The sequence below is a fragment of the Xiphophorus maculatus genome, chromosome 14, assembly GCF_002775205.1.
Source record: "Xiphophorus maculatus strain JP 163 A chromosome 14, X_maculatus-5.0-male, whole genome shotgun sequence".
NCBI classification, from domain to species: Eukaryota; Metazoa; Chordata; class Actinopteri; order Cyprinodontiformes; family Poeciliidae; genus Xiphophorus; species Xiphophorus maculatus.
The window spans coordinates 763,739-785,625 of record NC_036456.1 but is presented as its reverse complement, the minus strand read 5'-3'; the positions used below and the strand labels follow the sequence as shown (position 1 = coordinate 785,625).

At 41.5% G+C, this 21,887-nt stretch overlaps 1 protein-coding gene across 3 annotated transcripts in view; it reads right to left on the bottom strand.

Moving 5' to 3' along the window:
• Nucleotides 1–21,887, bottom strand: part of pde5a (phosphodiesterase 5A) — a 129,632-nt gene that overhangs the window by 19,161 nt on the left and 88,584 nt on the right. For 2 of the 3 annotated variants that reach the window (XM_023346291.1, XM_023346290.1), the window contains exons 13-16: nucleotides 18,780–18,926; nucleotides 14,158–14,283; nucleotides 12,419–12,513; nucleotides 12,239–12,326 (exon numbers count right to left, since the gene is read on the bottom strand). In XM_023346291.1, coding sequence (XP_023202059.1) covers nucleotides 12,239–12,326; nucleotides 12,419–12,513; nucleotides 14,158–14,283; nucleotides 18,780–18,926 — 456 coding nt within the window. The remainder of the gene's footprint in view (nucleotides 1–12,238; nucleotides 12,327–12,418; nucleotides 12,514–14,157; nucleotides 14,284–18,779; nucleotides 18,927–21,887) is intronic. The other variant, XM_023346293.1, reaches the window with a different exon arrangement.

Genomic DNA, 21,887 nt, shown 5'->3' with positions numbered 1-21,887 from the left:
TTAAGAAAAAAGCTAAAAACTAAAATCTGTAGAGCTACTGGAGAGGCAGCCGTCTCCCACAGCGCCAAACAAACCAAAAAATGTGTTGTCTGTCAGGTTTTGAAAATGGGCAGACAATCGGCCGACAGCTCGTGTGCGCTGGGCGTTACACTAAGTAAAATGAGGAAGGAGGGTCAGTGGAGAGCACCGGAGTTGAGCCTTTTTTCATTCGGTGTCATCAACAGAAAGAGAAAAAGGCCGGAAGAGACGATAAAGCCGATAATTAAAATGACGTGGATAGTTTTCATTTATTGTACGATTAATTGATTTATCGTTTATCGCGACAGGCCTATGTGCCCCTTTCCTTTATACAACCCAATTTGCTAATTTGTGGGAAATAAAGCGCAGCTGCTGGTCCACCCTGTCGCCACCCTAACCCTATCCCTACTCCTACCCTAACGCTATACTGTGAATTGTCCTTTGATATTCTATTTCTTTGACCGTGGTTAGGCCTGACATTGTCAAATATCAAATATTTGAGGTTGAAAGTTTGTTACTGTTTGTCAGTTTATGTTCTTGTCACTGTTATCCTGGTTAAAATAATGTAATGTCTAAGATCTCTGGTGTTAAATAAAGAATATAACAAAATTAAGTTAAGCCTACTTAATTCATTTGTGTGGAACCTGTTGACAAACTTGAATTTAGTTAACTAGAAAATAATTAACTTTAAAAAAACATATTGATTGATGGGAAGCTAATTTTAGTTGTTAAAGTAACATAAATTGTTTATGTTTAGTGAACAAATAAAACATAAGTTCACTGAAAGAGTGTTTGCTTTGTCAGACTAACACAAAAATGTTAAGTGAGTTTAACTCACTTCCATTTTGTCAATCTGAAGTGATTTGAAGTAGTTGGGTTAAATCATTCATTTTATCTTAGTTAAACATAAATCATAATGTTAGATTGCTATATCTGTTTTGCTTTCAATTAACATAATACAATTATGTGGAACCTGTCGACATAAAAAAATTATGTTAAGTCAATGATTCATTTCTTTGCCCAGTCGTCACGTTGAGAAAATTTGATCAAACATATAGGAGATGGAGATATTACCGTTTATATTTTGTGAATAGAATATTACTATATTGTAAACAAGGACTGTCAAACATACAGTACAGAACAAAAGTTTGGACACACCTTTTAATTCAATGAGTTTCCTTTATTTTCATGACTATTGACATTGTAGATTCTCACTGAAGGCATCAAAACTATGAATAACACATGTGGAAATATGCACTAAACAAAAAAGTGTAAAACAACTGAAAATACCCCTTATATTCTAGTTTCTTCAAAGTAGCAACCTTTTGCTGTGATTACTGCTTTGCACACACTCTGCATTTTCTTGATGAGCTTCAAGAGGTCGTCACCTGAAATGGTTTTCACTTCATAGGTCTGTATATATATTTTTTTTCTTACTTTATTTCAAAGAAATAACATTAACATTAGTTATTAACCTACCTACCTACCTACCTGCCCGCCCGCCCGCCCGTCCATCCATCCATCCATCCATCCGTCCATCCATCCATCCATCCATCCATACATCCATCCATCCATCTATCTATCACCCGAGATAACGGATATCTCGGGTGATTTTTGTTCATATCAGCGGTCAATAGTCCGTTGATATGAACAAAAATATCCGGCAATGCTGAGGCTTATGCTGCAATAGATAGTCATACAGGCACACCCACTAGAAGGAAACAAACACACCCATTACAACACTTTCATTTTATTGGCTGAGAGGTTGCTAGGCGACTCTGCCAAAAAGATAGTTCCATGTTTCCTAAGTGAGCAGAGAGTCCAAGCAGAGACTAAGATCATTTCTCAATACTCAAGAACGCAAGTACATTCTTAGCAAGAAAGCTGGATGAACGTACTACCGAGTACGTGAGTACAAGGACGACAATTGGAACAGATACGAACCCTAATAAATAATAATAATTAAAAAAACCTAAACAACTTTCCCCTCAATAATTACACATCATTTCATTTTTATAATTATATATATAATAACATAATATAATTCTGTTTCTAATTACAAAAGGTGTCAAATATTTTATGATTAATAAACCGTAAAGCCGTTTGTTTACAAATTTAGGTTGTAAACAATTACTATGAAGCCGAAGACAAAGCCACGGCGATAAGGTGGCGGATACGAGCAAGAGAAGCCAAAGTACAGAGGAAGAGGAGGCATTACCTCTTGGCTTGCCTTACCGTGTTGGTACATCCTACTCTATAAACTCATAACAAACCCAAGAGAAAAGTGGGTTTTGTTACAGACACTACAACAAGAAATGTATTTGTTCTCCAGGTTACAATTTATAAAACAGATTTATTAAATATATATATATAGGATAATAGGATCTGCTCTTAAATCTAAGTGCTGATTTACCTGCTTCCATGATGATTTAGCTGCACAGCACCTTCCTTATATGAGAATACCTCTAGACTTAGACTTAGACTGACTTTATTGTCATTTTGCATGCACAGGGTGAATACAGAACAAAATTTCGTTGCATACGGCTCAGGACAATGTTTTGAGCTTCCAATGTTGTGAGGTTACTCTAGAATAAAATAAAATACAGTATAAAATATGAATATAAATCTAAATATAAAATATAAAGTGCAGGACTGACAGTAAAATAGAAGTTATTTAGCTCTGTACATGTGCAAGGTATAAAGTGGAGACCAGTTTTTAAGTGCAGTCCAGTTAAGAGTTCAGCAGTCTGATGGCAAGTGGGAAAAAGCTGTTTCGGAACCTGGTGGACCTGCACCGGATGTTGCAGAACCTCTTTCCAGAGGGCAGCAGGGAGAACAGTCCATGGTGGGGGTGTGAGGGGTCACTGACGATGTTTCGGCCTCGGGACACGCAGCGCTGGGATGAAATGTCCTGAATGGAGGGAAGGGGGGCCCCGATGATCCTCTCTGCTGTCCGCACCACTCTCCTCACGTTCTTCCAGTCGGAGGCGCTGCAGCCTCCACACCACATTCTGACCAGGCAGCTGGTCAGAATGCTCTCTATGGTGCTTCTGTAGAACGTCTTGAGGATGGGCGGGGGCAGGTGTGCTCTTCTCATCCTCCGCAGGAAATACAAGCGTTTCTGTGCCCTCTTGACCAGAGACATAGTGTTCACAGTCCAGGTGAGGTCGTTAGTGATGTGCACCCCCAGGAATTTGGTGCTGCTGACCACCTCCACAGCTGAGCTGTTGATGAGCAGTGGAGCGTGGCTGGGCCGGTTCTTCCTGAAGTCGACGATCATCTCCTTCGTCTTGTCAACGTTCAGGATCAGGCTGTTGTCTCTGCACCAGTCCACCAACTGCTCCACCTCCTCTCTGTAGTCCAGGTCATTGTCGTCTCTGATGAGGCCCACCACCGTTGTGTCGTCCGCGAACTTCACGATGTGATTGGTGGCGAACCTGGGGACGCAGTCGTGTGTCATCAGAGTGAACAGCAGAGGGCTCAGGATGCAGCCCTGAGGGGAGCCTGTGCTGAGGGTGATGACATCGGAGGTGTGTTGTCCGATCCGGACTGACTGAGGTCTGTTGGTGAGGAAGTCTAGCAGCCAGTTGCGCATGGGGGGTGCTGAAGCCCAGGTGTCCCAGTTTTTCTGCCAGATGCTGTGGGATGATTGTGTTGAGAAGGATCCATCAAAGGGTCCAGTCCCACCCAACTACCGACCAATAACCTGCCTCTCCACAACATGGAAGCTCATGTCAGGCATCATAGCGGCCAAGATAAGCAAACACATGGATAAACACATGGATAAACACATGAGCACGGCACAGAAAGGTATCGGTGTAAATAGCAGAGGAGCCAAACACCAACTCCTTGTAGACCGCACAGTTGCCCGAGACTGCAAAACCCGACACACCAACCTGTGCATGGCTTGGATTGATTACAAGAAAGCCTATGACTCAATGCCGCATACTTGGATCATTGAATGCTTAGAGATGTACAACATCAACAGGACTCTGAGAGCCTTCATTGCAAACTCGATGAAGCTGTGGAAAACCACCCTTGAAGCCAACTGCAAACCACTTGCACAAGTGTCCATCAAATGTGGCATATACCAAGGAGATGCTCTGTCCCCGCTACTGTTCTGCATAGGCCTGAACCCCCTCAGCCAAATTATCAACAAGACTGGCTACGGATACCGACTCAAAAATGGGGCCAACATCAGTCACCTTCTCTACATGGATGACATCAAGCTGTATGCCAAGAGCGAGCGAGACATCGACTCACTGATCCACACCACCAGGATCTACAGCATGGACATTGGGATGTCATTCGGACTAGAGAAGTGTGGTCGGCTGATCACAAAGAGGGGGAAGGTCATCCGCACAGAAGGGGTCTCACTCCCAGAAGGAACAATAGCAGACATAGAGGACAGTTACAAGTACCTAGGTATACCACAAGCAAATGGCAACCTCGATGAGGTCACAAGGAAAGGAGCCACAGCTAAATACCTCCAATGAATAAGGCAAGTCCTGAGAAGCCAGCTCAATGGCAAGAACAAAATCCACGCAATAAACAGCTATGCCCTGCCAGTAATCAGATACCCTGCTGGAATAATTAGCTGGCCAAAGGAGGAGATAAAAGCCACTGATATTAAGACTAGAAAACTACTAACAATGCATGGAGGGTTCCATCCCAAATCCAGCACCCTGAGACTGTACACGAGCCGCAAGGAAGGAGGCAGAGGACTAGTGAGTGTGAGAACCACAGTCCAGGACGAAACAACTAAGATCCATAAATACATCAGGGACAAAGCCTCAACAGACAATGTGCTCAGTGAATATCTCAGACAACAGGGAACGGAGGTTGAGGTGCCAGAGGTACCATCATGGGAGGACAAGCCCTTACATGGGATGTACCACCAGCAAATAACCCAAGTGGCTGATATCAGTAAATCCAACCAATGGCTGGGAAAAGCTGGACTCAAGGACAGCACAGAGGCCCTCATCCTGGCCGCCCAGGAACAGGCCCTAAACACCAGAGCAATAGAGGCCCAGATCTACCACACCAGACAAGACCCAAGGTGTAGGTTGTGCAAGGAGGCCCCTGAGACAGTCCAGCACATAACAGCAGGGTGCAAGATACTGGCAGGGAAAGCGTACATGGAACGGCATAACCAAGTTGCAGGCATAGTGTACAGAAACATCTGTGCAGAATATAGACTGGAAACCCCGAGATCAAAGTGGGAAACACCCCCAAAGGTGGCGGAGAATGCCAGAGCTAAGATCCTGTGGGACTTCCAGATCCAGACAGACAAAATGGTAATGGCAAACCAACCAGACATTGTCGTAGTGGATAAACAACAGAGGAAAGCCGTTGTGGTAGATGTAGCAATACCAAGCGACTGCAACATCAGGAAAAAGGAGCACGAGAAACTAGAGAAATACCAGGGCCTCAGGGAGGAACTGGAGAGGGCCTGGAAGGTGAAGACCATAGTGGTGCCTGTGGTCATCGGGGCCCTTGGGGCAGTCACCCCCAAACTGGACCAATGGCTACAACAGATCCCAGGAACAACATCAGACATCTCAGTCCAGAAATGTGCAGTCCTTGGCACAGCCAAGATACTGCGCAGAACCCTCAAGCTCCCAGGCCTCTGGTAGAGGACCCGAGCTCAGAGGATAAGAACCACCCGCGGTGGGTGAGAAGGGAATTTTAATTTTATATACAGTATATATACTGTATATATATATATATATATATATATATAAACAGGGTGATGGTAGATCATCACTGTGTTAAACATTTTATTACAATTCTTTTTGATTTAAATAAAAGAATCTTGTTAGTAAGAAACAAAAGAGTTCAGAAATCAAAAGCCAGTTATATTTAATTTGTGAGATTTTCATCATATTAATGGACTTTCTTGAATATACCATATCATGTTGATCATACATGCTCTATTTTTTTTTTTTTTACAGGGACAAAGAAAAGCACATCGGTATGCCGTTGTAATAATACCCCGGTATCAGAATGGTTTTTGTCTGATGCCGACACTAAACTGGTAAGAAATATTCAGGGGTCATGGAGAAAAGGCTCTGCCAGATAGTCGAACCTCAGGTTCAGGAAGATCAGTGTGGTTTTCATGGAACACTGGACCTACTTCCTCAGCAGGGTCCTGCAGGGTGTGTGGGAGTTTGCCCAACCAGTCTACAGGTGCTTTGTGGACTTGGACAAGGAATTCAACCGTGTCCTTTGGAGAGCCCTGTGGTGGGCTCTCTGGGAGTATGGTGTACCAGGCCCTTTGATACTCTAATAGAATCACATTCTGTTTATGTAACTCTGTGGTGTATAATATTGGTAGTTAAAGTCAAGTGTTAAAACAAAGTGTTTCCATATCAAATCTAGAGGTGTTAAAATGGAATCAATAACTCTTGACTTCTTAACTCTGAACTCTTACAGCAGCTATAACACTAAAAGAGTAAATTCACTGACTCCGCCCCCGGAGTCACAGGTTCCCACTGAAGCAAAGCGACAGAATCCAAGTCATTTCAGAACAATTTGCTTTCCACATGTCTGAGTTGTTCACTGCGCTTGGTAAGTAATTTTTTTCTGAGATGGGTCATATAACAATTTTTTTGAGTTGAGACCAACCTGCATGATAAACGTCACGTTCTACACATTGCTCGGTTTTAGTATATTTAGCTTAACACGCAGAACGTTTGGGGTGTATAAGTGTTGGAGAAAAAAATCGAGTGGGTGAACATTGAGTCAAATTCTTGGCTAATTTGAACAAATCTGTAATAATCTGGACTATGTTTTCTCATGATGTTGAACATTTACATAAATATATTGTCAGATTTATCAACCTTTCTGATCCAGATTTTTTTCTTTGAAAAACTGTAAAATGTTTTTTCATGTTATTATTCTGCACTACCAGATATAATTTATGTTGTCATTATTCCAGTTGTTTTGCATTCTCATATGCATTTTGCAGCATGTTGTAATCCTTTATTGACTTTTTTGTATATATTAACTCCAGTTTGGTTGAGGATGTATCACTAGTCATCAGCATCAGTCCTCCCCCTGTGGCTTCTTCCAAGATCCATGCTTCAAAAATGGTTATGTAAGTGTTAATTCTCTCCTTGGGCTGCCACCTTATTGCGGAGGAGGGGGTTGAGTGCCCCAATGATCCTAGGAGCTATGCTGTCTGGGCTTTATGCCCCTGGTAGGGCCACCCAAGGCAGACAGGTCCTAGGTGAGGGACCAGACAAAGCGCAGCCTGAAGACGCCGATGATGGACAAGATGGCGAGCGCCTGGTGGCTGACAGCATAGCTCCTAGGATCATTGGGGCACTCAACCCCCTCCTCCATGGAGCCTGGCCGAGCTCAGCCCGAAGAGGAAACATGGCCCTTTGGCCCCTCTCATAGGTGGTGGGCCCATGGGAGGGCCATGTTCCCCCTCCCATGGGCCCACCACCTATGAGAGGGGCCAAAGGGGTCAGGTGCAATATGAGTTGGGTGGCGGCCAAGGGAGGGGACCCTGGCGGTCCGATCCTCGGTTGCAGAAGCTGGCTCTTGGGACGTGGAATGTCACCTCTCTGGTGGGGAAGAATCCGGAGCTAGTGTGTGAGGTTGAGAGGTTCCGGCTAGAAATAGTCGGCCTCACCTTGACGCATGGCTCTGGTTCTTGAACTAGTCTCCTTGATAGGGGCTGGACATACTTCCACTCTGGAGTTGCCCAAGGTGAGAGGCGTTGGGCAGGAGTGGGCATAATTGTTGCTCCCCATCTCGGCGCCTGTATGTTGGGGTTTACCCCTGTGAACGAGAGGGTAGCCTCCCTCCACCTACGGGTGGGGGGACGGGTCCTGACTGTCGTTTGTGCTTACGGGTCAAACGACAGTTCAGATTACCCACCCTGGAGCGGTTCGCAGCCGAGTGTGAAGCGGCCGGGATGAGAATCAGTGCTTCCAAATCCGAGGCCATGGTCTTGAGCCGGAAAAGGATAGAGTGCCTTCTCCGGGTCGGGGTGTCCTGCCCCAAGTGGAGGAGTTCAAGTATCTCGGGGTGTTGTTCACGAATGAGGGGCAGAAGGGAGCGGGGGATTGACAGGCGGATTAGCGCAGCGTCTGCCGTGAAGCGGGCGCTGTACCGGTCTGTTGTGGTGAAGAGAGAGCTGAGTCAAAAAGCGAAGCTCACGATTTACCGGTAGATCTACGTTCCTCATGACCTCGTCTATGGTCGTGAGGTTTGGGTCATGACCGAAAGAACGAGATCGTGAATACAAGCGGCCGAAATGGTTTTCTCCGTAGGGTGTCTGGGCTCTCCATTAGAGATAGGGTGAGAAGCTCAGTCATCCGGGAGGGACTCAGAGTAGAGCCGCTGCTCCTTCACATCGAGAGGAGCCAGTTGAGGTGGATCGGGCATCTGGTGAGGATGTCTGCTGGACGCCTCCCTGGTGAGGTGTTCTGGGCACGTCCCACCGGGAGGAGGCCCCCGGGGAAGACCCAGGACACGCTGGAGTTATGATGTCTCTCGGCTGGCCTGGGAACGCCTTGGAATTCCCCCAGAGGAGCTGGAACAAGTGGCTGGGTAGAGGAAAGTCTGGGCCTCCCTTCTGAAGCTGCTACCCCCGCGACCCGGATAAAGATTTATCTTTATCTTCCGGATAAATCGGAAGAAAATGGATGGATGGATGGATGGATGGATGGATGGAAGTGTTAGTCTCTGAAACTACACATCTCTGTAATTTCCCTGCTGGGATGAATAAAGTAATTCTATTCTATTCTAAATGATGGCACTGAATACCAGGTTGGCCTTTTCTGTACTGTAATATCCAGCAGTCTACCTGTGTTAAGTAAAATTTACTATATCATATTATATGAACTGTATGCATTGATTCAGGCTGTACTTTCTCCACCTTGTACTTTGAGCAATTTCATACATGTTGTACTGAATAAAAATGTACTAAGCATTCTGCTTTTTGTATTGCACAGCTGATATGTCAGACCTTTTTATAAGCAATATGTGAATGAAAGTGACATGTGACACATGAACGTGAACATTATTTCACGTTGTAATATGTTTTCTAATTATGGTGCATGTTTAGAAAATAAGCATGTAATAAAAAGGCAGTGATTTTCTGAGTTGCATTTATTTCAAAAGAATTTTTAAAAGTTCAAAACAATAAAATACCCATTTAGTATTAATTACAAATAACTCTTATGAAGTTAAAAATACTCTGGAAGAGTTAATATTAAGATCTAACAGTGAGTTAGTGTTAGTAAATGTTAAATGTCTAACACCACACAGAGTTGGTACTTGAGTTAAGGTACCAACTCTCCACAAAGAGTTAAATTAACACTTTCTGGTGTGGACCCATATAGACACAGTTAATTTGGGCCTGCTGGATTTGCTGTCCAGAACCTCCAAATACGAGGCCATGGTTTGCAGCTGGAATGAGGTAGAGTCCCCTCTCCAGGTTGGGACGACGTTCTGCCCAATAGTGAGGGGAAAATGAAGCAGGAGACAGTGAAGCAGGCGCTGTACTGGTCTATCCTGATGAAGAGAGAGCTAGGGTAAGGAGGAACTAAATAGAGAGGAGAAATGCCTTAGGGTTTGCTGATTTGGAAACAGATTGTTGAACAACTTAAACTGTTGAACAAAAAAAAAAAGATTGTGCAGGCAACAGATGTAGGATGGCATTTGACCCACCCCAGGACATAAACACAGATATCATGTGATAACGTCTCTAAGACAATGATGGATATGAGATCATCTATCCAAGCAGTCAGCCAATAAAACAAGCACGACAGCAATGCCAGCCAGTGCAAATGTGTCTGTAGGGTGGATAAACCCTATAAAAAGTTAATGCAAAAGAGGAACCTTTGGTTGGATTCTCCAGGCAGCTTTGAGCCAAGATCGAGATGGACACAGAACTCTCTCATTAGCTGGATTCAGACCTCAAAGGCAAAGACAAAGACAAAGAAGAGGAACTGATGCCTTCCTTCCGTGAGGTCAGCTCGCCTACATCTCAACGGAGACAGAAAGATCTTGAAACAAGGTGAAGATTGTTAAAAAGCGGCAAGACAAGAAGCTGAACGCCATGTGCACGAGAAAATCACCCTAAGACCAAAGAGCTGCCACTCTGAATCAGTACTCTTCCTGCCAGCACCCAAGTCCTGTGTGACCTCAACATCGATGCAGAGACGAAAGGTCATCAGACCTACAGAGATCCCTGCCTTCGTCAATCAACATCGTCCTCCTGCTGGAACACCTTATTCATCATCAGGCCAGCTCTGGGGTTCAAAACGCCAAACTCCGTCCGTCTCTCTCAAAGGTTCCATTTTTAGTTCTCAGTGTCAGCAGTAGGGAAAGATAGACTAGATGATTGATTTTACTTATTTGATTTTTTCTGCTACTGAATTAATCTGACTAATAAAATATTTAGCATAAAGAAAATGCAAAAGATGTTGTGATCACCGATTTCTGCCAATCACCTGGAATGGCTGTTAATTTTTTGCTTTAGGTATAAATGATACTATGTCAAAATGGAAAAATTATCTGGCAATAAATTCACCTAATTTAGACATAATATATATATATATATATATATATATATATATATATCTATATATATATATATATATATATATATATACACAGTATATATATATATATACGTATATATATATATATACACAGTATATATATATATATACGTATATATATATATCTTTTTGTTGTTTTTTTAAGTTACATGCTGCAGCTTTGAGCAGACGTTCTGAGTGAGAGTTCACTGCTGGGTGGAGGTTGAGCGGCGCTACGTCTGTGAAATATTACCACCAGTAGCTGCGGTTCAACAGCGGGAGCAGAACCAGCGTCTTCCACCGCCAGCTCGTTGACTTGAATTATTTTTCGGATTATTTGTTTAGCTTTCTGACTGTGATGCTAATCCAGGTCACTGTTGGTAGTTGTGCTCTGCTTTACCTGCTGCCTAGCTGATCAGGAGGTCTTTTTTCCCTGCAGTGAGCCTCGATGTAGCCAAACTCCGTCAAGTATTTGTTTTTGAAATGCCATATTAGATTTGTTGTGTTGATGAATTGTGACGTGCTTCACTCCCGAGGTAGATTTCTACCACATCATGCAAACGTTCCCATTCTCTCTCAGACCGTTAAAGTTCCACACGACATCGCTTAGGATTTGTTGCTGTGTGCTTGTGCAGTGTGAAAGAAAGAGGAGATGAGCTGCACACGCAGGCTGTGAAGTGAGATAAACGTGATCAGTTTTGGTGATCGGCAACAAGAGACAGTGATCGGCGATCTCCCATCATAGACTTTTTCACGGAAATCAGCTGATTCTGATCGGTGGCCTCTATTGTAAACATAATTTTAATTTATCATGACAACAATGCATAAAAATTCTTATGATAACAAATTTATCACAATAAATAATAAATGATAAGATTAATGCCTACCCCTAGTAGGTATGTCTCACCTTAGCAGAAAAAATAAAGATTGATGTTTGCTGAAAGTTTGAATTTCATCTTACCCCTTCAGCACTGTAGCAGTTGTTTATTTGCATAAACTGTCACTGGATATAAATGATGTGATGAATCATTTGAATTGTTAGAACTCAATCTGGTGTCATCTTTGTTTTCTAATGTCAGTCAATGTATTTGGGATAGACATTTTTCATCTTTACCATTTACAATCGAGCTTGACTGAGATCTAGCTGACTCCAATTTGTTTTTTGACTAAATACACATTATGACACACTATAACAATAGTAAATATGAAATCCCCACTTCCTCATCCATATAAGACCAGTGAGCAAGTAAGAACACCACTCATACTTTCTGATACACACGCTCACACAAACACACCCAATTTAATTCAGTTTCAATTCAGTTTACTTATAGTCATCAATTCACAATGCAGCTGATCTCAAGGCTCTTCACAAAAAATGTCCCAGCACACAAATCCTACTGCTGCACATTCACCTGTCACATTATGAATTAGTTATTTTGGTATTAATTAGGTATTTCTCAATCTAAACCAGAACTATTCTCAAGCTTACTCTGTGTCACAGAGTTGCTCTTTGAAAGTCATGGCTTTTTCCTGTGGTTGTAATTTATGTACATTTATAAATGAGAGCAGATTTTAATATTTCAGGTTTTATGCCTTAGTCATGCTATACAAATAAGATTTTGGACTGAATATTGTGTTTATTTATGTAGTATACGTACAGGACTATTGAGGATCATGAGGCACTGGTCAAAGTGGTGATGCTCCATGGTAGAGTGACAGTACAGCTGGGCCAGTGGGTGATCACTCCTGGACAATGGTGACATAGCAGTCACCTGCACTGTAAATCCACTGATTACATGTATAGCCTCCATCTCCCCCTGTCTGACTTCCTACTATACCTCTGTATGTAGGAGTTGTTGACTCCCCTATGGTCCAAGTCATGGCAGAGAGTTGCAATCATCAGGGCCAAGATCTCCACATCATTCAGGTTATTCTGTCCAAAAAGGAATTAAATTACTTCCTTAGAACTGCTGCCACTGATTATGTCCAGTACAGAAATGAGTGACAAACCAGTCAATACCTAAAGAAATACTGTAAATTATTAGAAGAACAAATGTTACAAGACAGTCTGACTCTTTGAAGTGAAAACTAAATAAACAAAGAATGACTCAAGACTTTTGCATATAAGCTGTCAACACCGCTGCAAGATTTTATGTGGTTATGGTTTTAGTTGTGCTACAAGGAGTTAGCCTACCAGCAAAGCTATTCAAGCCTACATAGTATCTCAACATGTGGCAGCAGCACAGACATCCTCAATGCTCATGTCAGCAGCCACAGGATGGCCTTTCTAAAAAAGCTCCATGAATGATCAGCTCTGGAAAGCTGAAAGCCAAGAATAATACTTTTCACCAATCTGATGGTGAAAAAGAACAGCTTAAAAACTATAAATATCTTTGGCGTTGAGCTAAAATGTCTATTTATTTAACACTTTGCAGCAAACAAGGTTTTTGAATCGAAAATGCTTATTTTGTCAATATGAAGCCTAGGCGCAAATTCAAACTGGAAGACTCTTTTATCCCCACCGGGACCTGCTAATTGAAGCGACCTGCTTACAATCGTCGACCTATCAACGCTGGACCAAGCCACGTCTCGTCCAATCACCGTCCAAGTCCCAGCTGATATGGACCTTCACCAACAGTGTCCTTCGCTCTCCAGCCGAGCTCAACCCCCCCCCCCCCCCCCCCCCTCCTCCAATCGCCCGGTCTTGAGGCCCACTCCCTTCTTCAGCCGCCACCACCAGTGCCGGTCCCGGGGGGATGACGTTCCTATCGGCATCGGGATGCTCATCTGAAGCTTATCACTAACGCTGCGATAACCGTTATCCCCAGCCGGGGCCCGAGCGCCAAAGACTGTAAATCCTGTATGTCAATAAAGTCTTCCATTGTCTTCTAATTGTCGTCTTTCTCCGTCTGAGTCTCTCCAGATTGAAATAAGGATTTTTGCTTGTTGGATTTTTTATTAAAATATGATTCATTTCAATTAATTATAGACCCTACAATTAACACAATTAAAAATGTTAATGGAATCAAGCAACTAATAAAATGATTTTTATTCTACAAAGGAGTTTGTACTCAGCCTCCAAAAACTGACAAAGCAATGGAAATGTAGTCATTTTTAATCTTACAGATTTAATTTATGGAGTATTATAAGAATTGTTTAAAAAAGGTTTTAAATTGTGCTTTTTAAAAAAAATGGCTCGTGGAATATTATTTATACAAGTCGTCGAGTCCAGAAGGTCTCCTTACCATCACTCCAATTTTTAGCTCCCTCCACAGATCAACACTTCAAAACATTGATATAACTTCTACTCCCAGGAAATATGCTAGTCAAATAAAAACTAAATCTTGATGTGAATAATTTTGGACATAGCTGTATATTTAACCCTGTATGTAAAATACAGGGGTAAATATTTGTCTCTTACTTGATGGGTAAGAGACAAGTAAACCCAGTTCTCATTATTAAATATCGTTCAGAATGGATATTGTAGCTTTATACAGCCTTATAGAAAATGGCCCTGAATAAATGATGTTGCTGAGTGTATGGAAGCTTCTGGCATAACTGAAAAATCAGAACCTACCTGTAAGCGTCCTGACTTGAGCAGAGCAAACATGCACTGCGCTGTGTTCAGTGCATGTCTCCAGTTGTGATAGGCCACGCTCTTCCTGTAGTTCTTCCTGACACTCAGAACCCACTGGCACAAGGTCTGCAGAGGATAAAAGAAGCAGTGAAAGTTTGACAACTACAAAAAACAGAGGTCCTGCCAGAGGATGACACAAACATTAATCCATAGTTTATTAAATCAAAATCATATTTCTAAAGTTGCAAAGCTTTGTGTAATGCAATTTTCACATTAACACTAGTTTAAAAGTTCAGAAAACAGCATTTTAATTAATTGCAATGTTGTGCTTTAGATTGATTTCATGTTCAGAAAAAGGGTGTCAGTCGAGGCTGGACATTATTGCCAATATTTATCTTGTTTTTTGCTTTCTTTAAAGTTGTTGCAGTGTCTAGGTGGTCTATATCTAAAGCATGTTGTTTGTAGAAATCTTTGATCTTAGTTCATTTTTGAAGATAGAGAGCTGTAGCTAATGTGTCCATCAGAGGAGCCAAGACACCAGCTGTTTCTAGAAATGTTTTTCATGCATATTTTGGAATATTTTTCATGCATATTTTGAAAGGTCAATGGAAATAAGTTCTTCATTTTCATAAAAACATTTTTACACTCGCTTGACGTGGTTTTTGGCTTTTCCGAAAAAAAGTTAAAGCGCTAGAGGAAATATTTAAATGTCGAAAAAGGGTTGTTTTCCTGCAGATGACTTTTTTGTCATCTGCAGGAGAAGTTCCTACATGGAAAACTTTCCAATCCACTGGTGGGCCTGTGCCTTATCAGGGGAACAAAACTCCAAACCTGGTGCAGACTCCATTTTGCTGAAATGTGGTCCATGCTAGTTTGCAAACTACATTTTACCTACAGCCATGTCAACATCTGGCAAAATTGTTTAGCCTGGTTGATTCATGCCAAACTCATAGAAATACACCAAATTCATATTTTCTTTGATTTTTTTATTCTTTTTTGCAACACTTTAGGTGTTCGTTCAAGATTAGCATGACAAATGGATCGGAACAAAGCTAATGACCACGTCAGAGTTCTCTGTATGTCATGTTCTGTGCTCCTAAATCTTAAAGTATTTTAAGCAACAAATGCTAAAGAAGGCTTGTGATAATCTGAAGTTGCTAGGTGTCTTTGGGCAAAATCCATTGCCCATTTTGAGGCTGAATCACCAGCAGAGCAGCATCCCTCCACTGCCAGACCATCACTGTACAGGAAGTATGGAGAACTCTGAGGGCAGTGAACCTCCAGAAAGCTGCTGGATTGTCGGTGTGACAGGGAGAGAGTTGAAGGTCTGTGCAGATCAGCTGCTGACGTTTTTACCAGCATCTTTAATCAGTCCTTCACCCAGTGCTCCATTCCACCTTGCTTAAAGTCTTTCATCATTATCCCTCTGCCACACAGAAACATTAGCAGCCTCAATGAATACAGGCCAGTGGCACTAAGGTCCATCCTCATGAAGTGCTTTGAGAAACCACACTCTACCCCCACCAGTTTGCGTACAGAACCAGCTGGTCTAGAGAGGATCCCATCGCTATCGCTCTGCACACCACATTGACACACATGGAGCAGCAAAGGAACTGCGTGAAGCTGCTCTTCCTGGACTTTAGCTCATCTTTTAACACCATCATACGGAGCAGAGATCATACGGAGCAGACTGGTGAGGAACCTGGGGGATCCGGGTCTCTGCTGCTGGATCATGAACTTCCTGAGAATGAGATCCCACCTGTCCTCAGCACTGAGCACCAGCACCAGCTCTCCATAACAATGTGTTCTAAGCCCCTACTCTACTTTCTCTACACCCATGACTGTAGCCCCATCCACCTAAAGAACACCATCATAAAGTTGTCCAGTGGTGTCCTGTGCTGCTCTGTGGAGTTAGTGTTGAGCCGTGGCATCTTGCTGTGGTTCTCCAGTTGCAGTACGGCAGAGAGGAAGCAGCTCCAGAGGGTCTTAAACCGCCCAGAGACTGATTGGCTGCCCTCTTCTATCTCTAGACGAGGCGTTTCAGAGCAATAAAGTCAAAAACAGACAGACTGATAAACAGTTTCTATCCAAGAGCTGTTGCCCTGACCACAGCTAATTCATCTAAAATCTGATCATCATTTATTTATTTATTTGAATTGCCTTAGAGAGTTGCTAGTTTTTGCATTTTGTTGTGCTTCCTTTCTTGCACAAAATATGAGAGCATAGCACCCATGATACAGAGTAAATGTTATACAGTGGAATATTTAATTTTGCATTTGATTTTAGTTGTGCTTTGCCTCAAAGACACTCTGAACTGAAGTCTAGTGGTCTAATAAGGACGCAGAGCACAGTAATTGGCTGATCATGCCAGATAAAAGGATGCGCTCCAGGACAAAGAGCGAGAACCCACAAGTTAGGCGCTGAGTCATGGGAGGTAGATGAATGGCCAGCACTGATGACCAGGGCAGAGGGGAGCATCTGCCTGGAGAGAGCTGGAGAGGGCATGTCATACCTGAGGAGTGGAGCGGTTCCAGAGTGGCACAGAATCAGCTGTGTGCGGGCCTGAGGAGTACGCTGCAGGCAGATCACTACGGTCACAAGCAGCACAGCAAGTGGGGCTCAATCAATGGCACCAGGTATCAAATGTGGCCCTTCACCTGGTGACTTTTACAGACATTTGTTGGACCACGGCATACACCTAAAAAGAGATGTTTTATTGAGCCTACCTTTAAGGCGATTTTGCAATAAATGACTTTCAATTTGATATTTGTTCCTTGGGTTTTTGAGTTGCTTGCTCCCCCTTGTGTCTAAGACTGGGGCTTGGATCCACACTGGTCACATAAAGTAAAGCATCACTGAAAGCAAGTAGGATTTTATACAGTGCTAAGCAGGACAAACAGTGCTAACTAAACTTGACTATTTCAGGTGTTTGTGCAGTCTGAGTGAAGACTCACCCCTCTTGCCATAAATCGGTGTTTCCTGCTGCTCTATGTGCTCATCAGGAACAGTATGCAGAAATAATTCAAGCAAGGCACCACAAGAACAGCATTATTCAGCTAATCAAATTCTGGCTTATTTTCTCCATAGTAATCATAAAATTATCATAGATTAGAATGAATGACTGCAGCAATGAATCTTCTGGAATACTAACAAAGTACTATTATTAGTACAGTAAATCTCAGCCAGTGTGCTTCCTGGGTGAGATGCTGTGGTCAGACTCAGCTCTCTGTGTTAATGTCACACTGACAGTCTGCTCTGCCCCAGGCTCCTCATTTTCTACAATCAAAGCTGTTTTTGTGACACACTCCAGAGGTCACCATCTGCAGATATTAACACAGTTAAAAATGTGTCTCTGCCCTTTTGCGCTCACTGTACACATTTGAACTCATAAAAAAATACCATTGTGAAGAATGTGTGGACTACCTTACCTCAGAGGGGATTTAATTATTTGTTTTACATATTTTAGTTTTGTCTTTCTTTTGTCATTACTTCATCTTTATTATTGTATTGTATTCATTGTTAAAACTGCTATCTGCTGTTTGGTTAACTTATAAAGTGGAATGCATATAGCTGTAAAAGACAGATGAATGTAACTATAGAAAAGTGTCACTATTTGTGAAAGTAAGTAAAAAATGTATTTACTCACTATCATGCACTGATGCTACTACCACTGCTGACAAAAAAGTCAATAGTTTTTGGAATTAATAAAATAAGGAACCTGTTTACATAGAAGCATAAACAGTATACACAATACACAACTAGCTAGCAAGAATACATTAGAACCTAGTTCATTCAAACAAACCTAACTGCTTTGAGACAGAGAAGGCAGAGAAGAGGCGACTCAAACATTTGCCTGACAGAAAAGTCCCACAACAAAAAAAGACTACATAGAATATGAGATGAAATAGTAGTGCCACAAAATTTAAGACCTTTGATTAACATATTGAAGCCCAGTCTACCTTTTTTTTTAATTAATTGAAGACATTGCAAGGACTTACTTTAAGACATGTGAATTTAAGATTTTAAGAACAGACACCCTGTTTCCATACAAACACATATGCACATTTTTTTTCTGTCTGTCTGAAGTTAAATCAGACCAAACTTTTCAAGTTTTAGGTTAGTTTAAATTACAAATAAAATAATTTTATTTGCTATAAGCCCCTAAAATATTTTTGGCAACTTTCTTATATATATACATTTTTTTATATATAAAAGAAGTGGAAATGAATATATCTTATCCATCAGTTGTGCCCTGAACAAGTGTGCTACTACTTGTATGAATGTGTAGTGGAGTAAGTTTCACTTAGTTGCTGTTGAGTACTGGAAGACTGCATTACCTGCCTTCTGCTAAAAAAAATAAATTATTACATTTTAATTGATTGTGATCAGGAGGAATGAGGGGCTCACACAACTGCATGCATATTTATATTTCAAGCTTACAAAGTTAGGTGTAGTTGTGATTAATTACAGCACCAGAGTGAGATTAATTTGATTAAAAATGTAAATCAATTGACAGCACTTACATATATAAGTGTTTTAATTAAAGAAATCCAAGGTATATAAGAAAGGAAGAGAAGCATAAAGAAATATATTAACTATATAGAATGTAGGCGAGTTCTTACCGTGTACTTCATCTGGAAGTTCTGGATCAGTTTGAGGTCAATAAACATGCGGATAGTAGCCAGGGTGGTTTCAGTGTCTGACAAGTCGAAATCACTGAAACTGAAGTCCAGCAGATGCAGCGACTGTGCCGAAGGAACTGTGGTCACCTGCAAACACCAACACACACCCATGAGTTGGAAAAGTATTCAGTTGGACATTAACAAGGTGTAGATCATAATTTTGCTTGTTTTTAATTCCATTAGAACCTCAATAAGGTCTTTATGAAGGTTTCTTGTCTTGCATTGCCACATAAACGGCATGCAGTTACCTCAGAAAATCAGGCATGTGTCTGAACAGATGATTCAGACTCTTTGTAGCTCCCGAGGGAGGCCCCTCATCAGGCTACAATCACTTCACACTAAGAAGACAAGCACAGAGCTGGACCTTAGCTGATCCTGTGATCCCATTGGTTGAGCTAATGTAGTAGCTGGTTGGCCCATATACTCCCAACAGAACCTTTCCCTCTCAGACTACAGGTTTACTGTTGGTAGCTAGTAGGGCTGCACTGATTGCAGTTTTCTATCCGATTACCGATTTTTTAAAAAGCCATACCTGCCGATTCCAATTTTGGCCAATACCATTTTTTTGTCTGAAATGTTGCTTAATATAACAAGAAAGTTGCTGAGTTGGCAACAGTGGGGTAACTATTGTTAAATGTAAATGTGCAGACATGACCTGGCGGGTCGGTCTATCAGACAAACCTTTTTCGCGGGAGAGCAAAAGAGGACAGTGGTTGATTTTTAGGCAATTGGTGAGGTAGATAAGATCAGTGGATAAAATTGACTTCACATGTAAAAATCGGCCGATCACCTATCTCCCAAAATTAAGGACATCGGCACAGATAGATTGGCTGGCCAATAAATTGGTGCACCCCTATTTGCTAGTCTACAGTAAACATCCTGTTTACTGTAGACTACACTGTTTACTGTAAACATCCTGTTTACTGTAGACTAGGGTTGAAACTTTCTTCTTAGTAACACTTTTAGACTGGCTTAGTATATCCTGAGCTATCTCTGTAGTTATGTTGCTATAAATGAAGGTTTCTGGAGAACAAACTGACCACTTTTCCTCAATGCAATTTTCTCCTACTACTCTCCAAAACTGGATTATGTGCTGCTATTTTGACTTTCAACTTCCTGTCTCTGTTTTTTCCTCTTCATAGAAGATGCATCTAGTATGCTTAGTTGTGACATCTTAATGGATGGTGATGTTGGTCATCAGCTTAATGTTCTTCTACATAGATGATACACTTGGACCTATCTCATGGAGGACCAAATCTCTTAATAGTTTGTTTAGTCTTTTTCTTATACACGCGTTTGTTCTGTTTACATTGCTTCATCTCCTTTTTTTGCTTGTCCTTTTATTTCATTTCTGCCTTCTTGTTTTAATGAAAACATGGCATTTAGCATAAAATATTACATCAGCAGTGAAAAATATGTTTGAAAATCAAATTACCACAAACAATTAATGAAGTTTTAATCTCTCCCTGAGGAAGCTCTGCCACATTTAATGTATAATATTCAGGCAAATTGCAAAATATGAGGATATAAATCAACTGGAGTAAATCTGATGACATGCCAACATGACAACAACATGCCAAGCATACATGGTAGAAAACTTTTAGGTGGGTCCCAAAGATCTAGTCAATCTGAATTTTAAACCAACTCTACAAAAAATAAAAACAAATATAGAAGAGTGGGGTAAAACACAACTTACCGTCTGGGGAAAGATTCATATTAAAATGATGGTTGTGCCAAAAAATGATTTTAGATAAAAGATCAGACTGGATGGATACTGAGACCAAACTATGCTCACCATTTATTTCCAAACCCAAGTTCATCACATTTCTAAATGTTCTGTGTTTTAATGCTAATCAAGTAGGCAAATTTTTTTAGCAGGGCCACAAAACCATGAAACTACAAGATACGTGTGGGTAGGTATAAGAAAAGAGACAGCTAGGTAGCATTTATTTTCCCTCTGCTGTCTGGCTCAACTCTTCTCTGCTGATGGCTGCTTCTTCCAGACGAGATTCATCCCAGAGTTCTGGTGCTGCTCACAATGCAGATGGTTTTCCTCATCGTTCACCATGTCAGCCATGGGCCGCCATCTTCTGTTCCCTGAGAAGAGTAATTAGATGTTAAAGCATATATGTAGCTCAAAAATCACAGACATACTAGTGTGGACAAGTTATACACCCACAAAGAACTATTTAAATTAACACAGGCATATTTACTTTATATGCATACAAACATTTTTTATCATTAACAGACATACAAAACTGGAATATTTCAGAGTAAATTTAAAGGTACAAACCTAATAAATACTTGTTTTGTAAGTATTAAACATACAGTCATTAAAAAAAAGTATACCAACCTAGTTTTCTTCAAGTTTCTTCATTTTAATGTCTGGTGCAACTATTTTCCATGTCTTCATGACTGTATAGGCAACCATAAAATACAATATAAACCAGACAGATATGGCCGCACACTGCTCACTTTAGCAGCATGGCCGGATGGACAGCAGCGTGTTGAATGTGCGTCTGTGGATGTCAGGGTGCTGGTGAGACGGTCTCCGACGCAGATCTGCAAGGCTTGTTATTCTTCTCATTCTCCAAGCTCAACAAAACAACTCATTCTTCGATGCTCCATAGAGTTGCCTCTGATTATTGCAGTTTCCTTATAATCTACAGAAAAACCTTCACATCATTGATGCACCTCAGCTGGTAGCTGTGGAGGACTCCTGAAGCTTCAATCAGAAGCCAACTTCAGTGGCTGCTTTGTCCAAACTATGAAAATCCTGACAGTGAATCTCTAAGTCCATTAGACTCTGAAACACCTTCTGTCTGAGCGTCCACACGAAAAATAATAAAATCAGGAGTTATAACACTATTTTCTAATGCAGTTGTTAAGCTTCAGCTCATCGATAAACTGCTGGACAGCCTTGACACCACCTTCCTCGTTTGCACAATGAGGCAGAAATGCAAAAGAAAAGTGAAAAAAGGAGATGATTCAATGTAAAAAGAACAAACTCTTGCATAAGGAAAGGCAAATAAAAAATATATATTTTAT